The 3,955-nt window shown below is 45.0% G+C and overlaps 1 protein-coding gene across 1 annotated transcript; it reads right to left on the reverse strand.

The window, feature by feature from the left end:
• Positions 1-1,163: 1,163 nt before the first annotated feature.
• Positions 1,164-2,998, reverse strand: LOC126539607 (uncharacterized). The gene is made up of 2 exons (XM_055075391.1): positions 2,788-2,998; positions 1,164-1,868 (listed from the first exon to the last, which is right to left on the reverse strand). Exons 1-2 carry the CDS (start codon positions 2,995-2,997, stop codon positions 1,620-1,622), a joined length of 459 nt encoding a protein of 152 aa, XP_054931366.1. The 5' UTR covers position 2,998; the 3' UTR covers positions 1,164-1,619.
• Between the last annotated feature and the right edge of the window lie 957 nt (positions 2,999-3,955).

A 3,955-nucleotide genomic window follows, 5' to 3' on the forward strand; every position in this document is an offset into this window, starting at 1 on the left:
CCATGGGGTGAATGCGCGGCAGAACAAGGACGAGGATAGAAACTACTTACGCATTGTGGAGTGAATGGGAAAGGAACCGTGCAGCCGCTTCTTTGAAGGAGCTTGAGCTCAAAAAGCAAAGTGTTTGTTGACGCCGACATGCAGTTGTCCTTCATCCAAACCAAAATAAACTCTTTAAAGGAGTGAAACGCAACACTGAGGCTTTGTGCGCAGGCTGAGAGTATGTCAGGACAGTTGAGGTTGACTTCCTAAATCTTGAGAGAATCTCACTTGTGACAAAGTTCAGGACTCATACCAACGAACTTACTATCAGTTGAAAGAAATAGCTCACATTCGAAAATATTTTCTTCTATATGCATCTCCTTTTTATTCGTATTTGAGAATGTTCGACTCACCCGCCGTGGTTGCTCAGTGGCTATGGTGTTGGGCTGCTGAGCACGAGGTCGCGGGATCGAATCCCGGCCACGGCGGCCGCATTTCGATCGGGGCGAAATGCGAAAACACCCGTGTACTGAGATTTACGTGCACGTTAAAGATCCCCAGGTGGTCGAAATTTCCGGAGTCCTCCACTACGGCGTGCCTCATAATCAGAAAGTGGTTTTGGCACGTTAAACCCCATAATTTAATGTTCGACTCTATTTGCAATGGGTTTTGCCATTTTTTTCGGAGATACTTTGTTCGCTGTGCATTTTACTAACTCTGCCCTTTTGTTTTCTTTTTGACTAAAGTGAACACTACCTCTTATTATTCAAACTGGATTAAGTCTTTTTTTTTTAATTTTATAGCTTGCTTACTAGGGAGTAAAAGCATCGGGCGTCATGGTGTCAACCCGTCTTGACATAAACGAAGTTCTGCCTCAGTCAGGGGATTTCGCAAAGGCACTCATGAAAAACCTGGAAAATTCAGGGAATTTGGAAATGTCAACTTGGTAGACACGCTGTTTTTAGTCTAAATTAATTTAGTGTGTCCCTTTCGTGCCCCTTTACATCGGTCATCCTGTGCGACACAAACTTCAATTGGGGTACCTTTTGAGGGCGGGTGCTGACTTTCAGGTACACTGTCGCGGGACCTTTAAAATGCAGCGAGAAGTCCAAGGAGCGTTGGTGTGTTGATTGCGTCTGTGAGTCTTTTCTTCCTGTTTTGTAGAGGTTTTGTGTATCCCACGTTGAAGAAGACAACGAGTTTGCTCGCAGTTTCTTTTATTTGCGATAAAGAACATGTGTTCAGTATTTAATTTCAACCGTCTATATTCAGTGAAGATTACGGAACGGTGGTTAGCCAGTATGGTATTCATTTATCTACGCCCTCGCTTTCCGTCGCATTTATCGCTAAGTGATCGTCGCTAGTTCGGAAGTCAGATAACGAATAACAAAGGCGTTTGTGCTCCACAGAAATATATTGCTACTCAGTCTTTCGTTTCTGATTCTCGGTTATTTTCCTGGTGCTTGTAACTGCTGTCGACTTAGCAAAACAGAAAGAAGAAAGAGAGAGAGAGAAGATCCTGCCCACATCGCTGCGCTCGCTATCGCCAAAGAAATCGGCTGTCGGTCATCTCTCGCACTCATCTGTGATTGCTTCAGCGGTGGCGCAATCCTCCTTCGAGTCGTCTTGCTTCTTTCTCAGAAGTTGATTGTCTTGCAGACTAGGACTTCGTAGTTGGTGTGCCTGTGCTCCTTGCCGTCGAAAGGGAGCAGCAAGCACTTCTCGGACGGCTGAACCGCGCCGATGACCAACAGACCCTCGCGACTGGCACGTCCGACGTACAGAGGCTCTCCGCTGGCGCTGACGCCTCCCTGGACCGCTCCACTGGGCAATTTGCCACCTGATCCGGGCAGCCAGTCAAGAGAAGCACCATCGGAGACCAGAGCCTGCGGGAAAAAAAAAAGCAAATTCAGGACTGTTTTGATTTCCGAAACAAGCTAGGTTACCACAGGAGGCTCGGCCGCTGAGTACCTGCCGTAGGAACAGTGAAAGTATAGTCACGAATAGGTCTTAAAGTACAGAGTGTCCGAAAAGTGGCTCTGCCCTGGAAATGGTGGTATTCCAGGAAATCCATTTCAAGTGAATACGTGCGTCTTGCAATTTCACCGGCTGCAATTCGTAGGCTACAATATGTGCCGTAAAGTAATTGAGAAGTGAATTAGTTAATCAGTTCAACATGTGTTTCAATTTCTCGTGTTAGTAATGTCCGCCTCTTATGAAGAATTATGCTCCTTGCTACAGGCGATTCTTAAAATTACCATAAAACTTAAAAACTATCACCCCTATGTGTGCTGTGCCGTGTTGAATCATGTCGGGCGGTGACGTATATACCGTATTTACTCTAATATACGTCGTCCCAGATTGAACTCGCCGAGAAATTAAAAATAAATAATTGAACATAAGTCGACAAATATATTCTTTTAGAAAAATAAGAACTTTATTAGAAAAATAAGTCTTTATGTACCGTAAGCACGGCTACTAAATCTTGCTACTCCATGTCACTAGCCAAATCCTTGTCGGAGCTAGTTGCCAGAGAAGTCATCCTCGGCACCCCAAACGACGTCCGCTCCCTGTGCCATCGAGTGCATTGCATATGCCAGTCTGGATAATCTTCTGACTGACGTCGTGCGCGACAAAGGAACTGCATTAGCCCAGTGCTCTAGGTCGAGGTTCTCTGGTCTGGAGGTTGAATCTCCCCTCAAATTTATATTTCTCCACCTGACTCCGCTGTTTACAGATCACTTTTGACAGCTCGCAATGACTCCACCGGCCAAGTTTGTTGGCGTAGAAGCGAGTGAGCCCTACCTGGTAATCCTTCGTGTAAGGCTCTTTTCCGTCGAAGCCGAAGTAACAGATGCCGCTGGATGGAACCACTTTCCCCGGCAACAGGTTGCCTTCGTGGAGTGCGCGGCCGACGTACGTCACTTCGTCTCCCTTGTCCTTGCCTCCGGCCACCGCATTGTGAGGAAGGTGGACTCCCTTGCAACGCACCCAGTGGCACGCTGGCCTGTACATGCTCACTGCACAGCGTTTTACGCGAAGGCGGCGGTGTCAGTAGCTTGCAAGCATATTTCTGCAGCTCTGGTTCTATTGCCCTGTATCATTATTCACGTTGTTCCACATAAATCCAGCTAAGTGGAACACCCCATTTGCAAAAAAAATTTCCTTCTAATAACTACGTGGAAGGTAATTGGAAGAATGCCGTTGAGCGTCGGAAGTTTGAGGATGAATTACTGCCTTTGTAACAAGTGCTCGGAAGGGCTATATATGCGAGCAAGGTTTTGAAGTAGGTAGTTTAATCACAGTATACAGAAATTCTTATTGCAACGTAGTGCTCCAAAGAAACAGCTTCGCTGGATTGGTAAATATTTCTTCAAGGTCGCACAAGTGTGCTCTTTTTTTTCTCAACTTCCTCCATGATGGCATCGGATGTCAGCGCGGGAACCAGTGTGTACATGCACAACTGCATTTCTATCGTGCTATTATTGCTAGTTATTATCATTACTATATTACTAGTCTTCGGTCGTGGTTGCTTCACCGCAATACAGGTTGTATGCTTCGCCGCATAACATGGATTTACGACGGCGAAGCTGATTTGAAAACCTACAACAATTTTATGAGATTAGAATATTCCTTACAGGGAAAGTGTATTTCGAATCGAACGGAATATTATACTATTCGAACTGATTATTCGAAGTTTCAACACCACTAGAGTCTTCACCACGCGCGAGGGATGATTCAGGACCCCTTTGAAACGCCACTCAAAAGAAATATTATAAGAGTTGTGTTAGTAAATTACCCTTACGCAATAAAAGAAAGAAAAGAAAAAAAAAAGAAACGAGGGGAGAAAAGAACTCTTACCACAAGACGAGGTACCGGTCATGGTGTTTTCAGCATGGAATTCAAAAATAAAGCTTTGACGTTAATTTTATCTTCTAATCACAGTGAAAATGACGTAAGTATATGTATATGT

This window comes from Dermacentor andersoni, chromosome 11 (genome assembly GCF_023375885.2).
Source record: "Dermacentor andersoni chromosome 11, qqDerAnde1_hic_scaffold, whole genome shotgun sequence".
Taxonomy (NCBI): Eukaryota; Metazoa; Arthropoda; class Arachnida; order Ixodida; family Ixodidae; genus Dermacentor; species Dermacentor andersoni.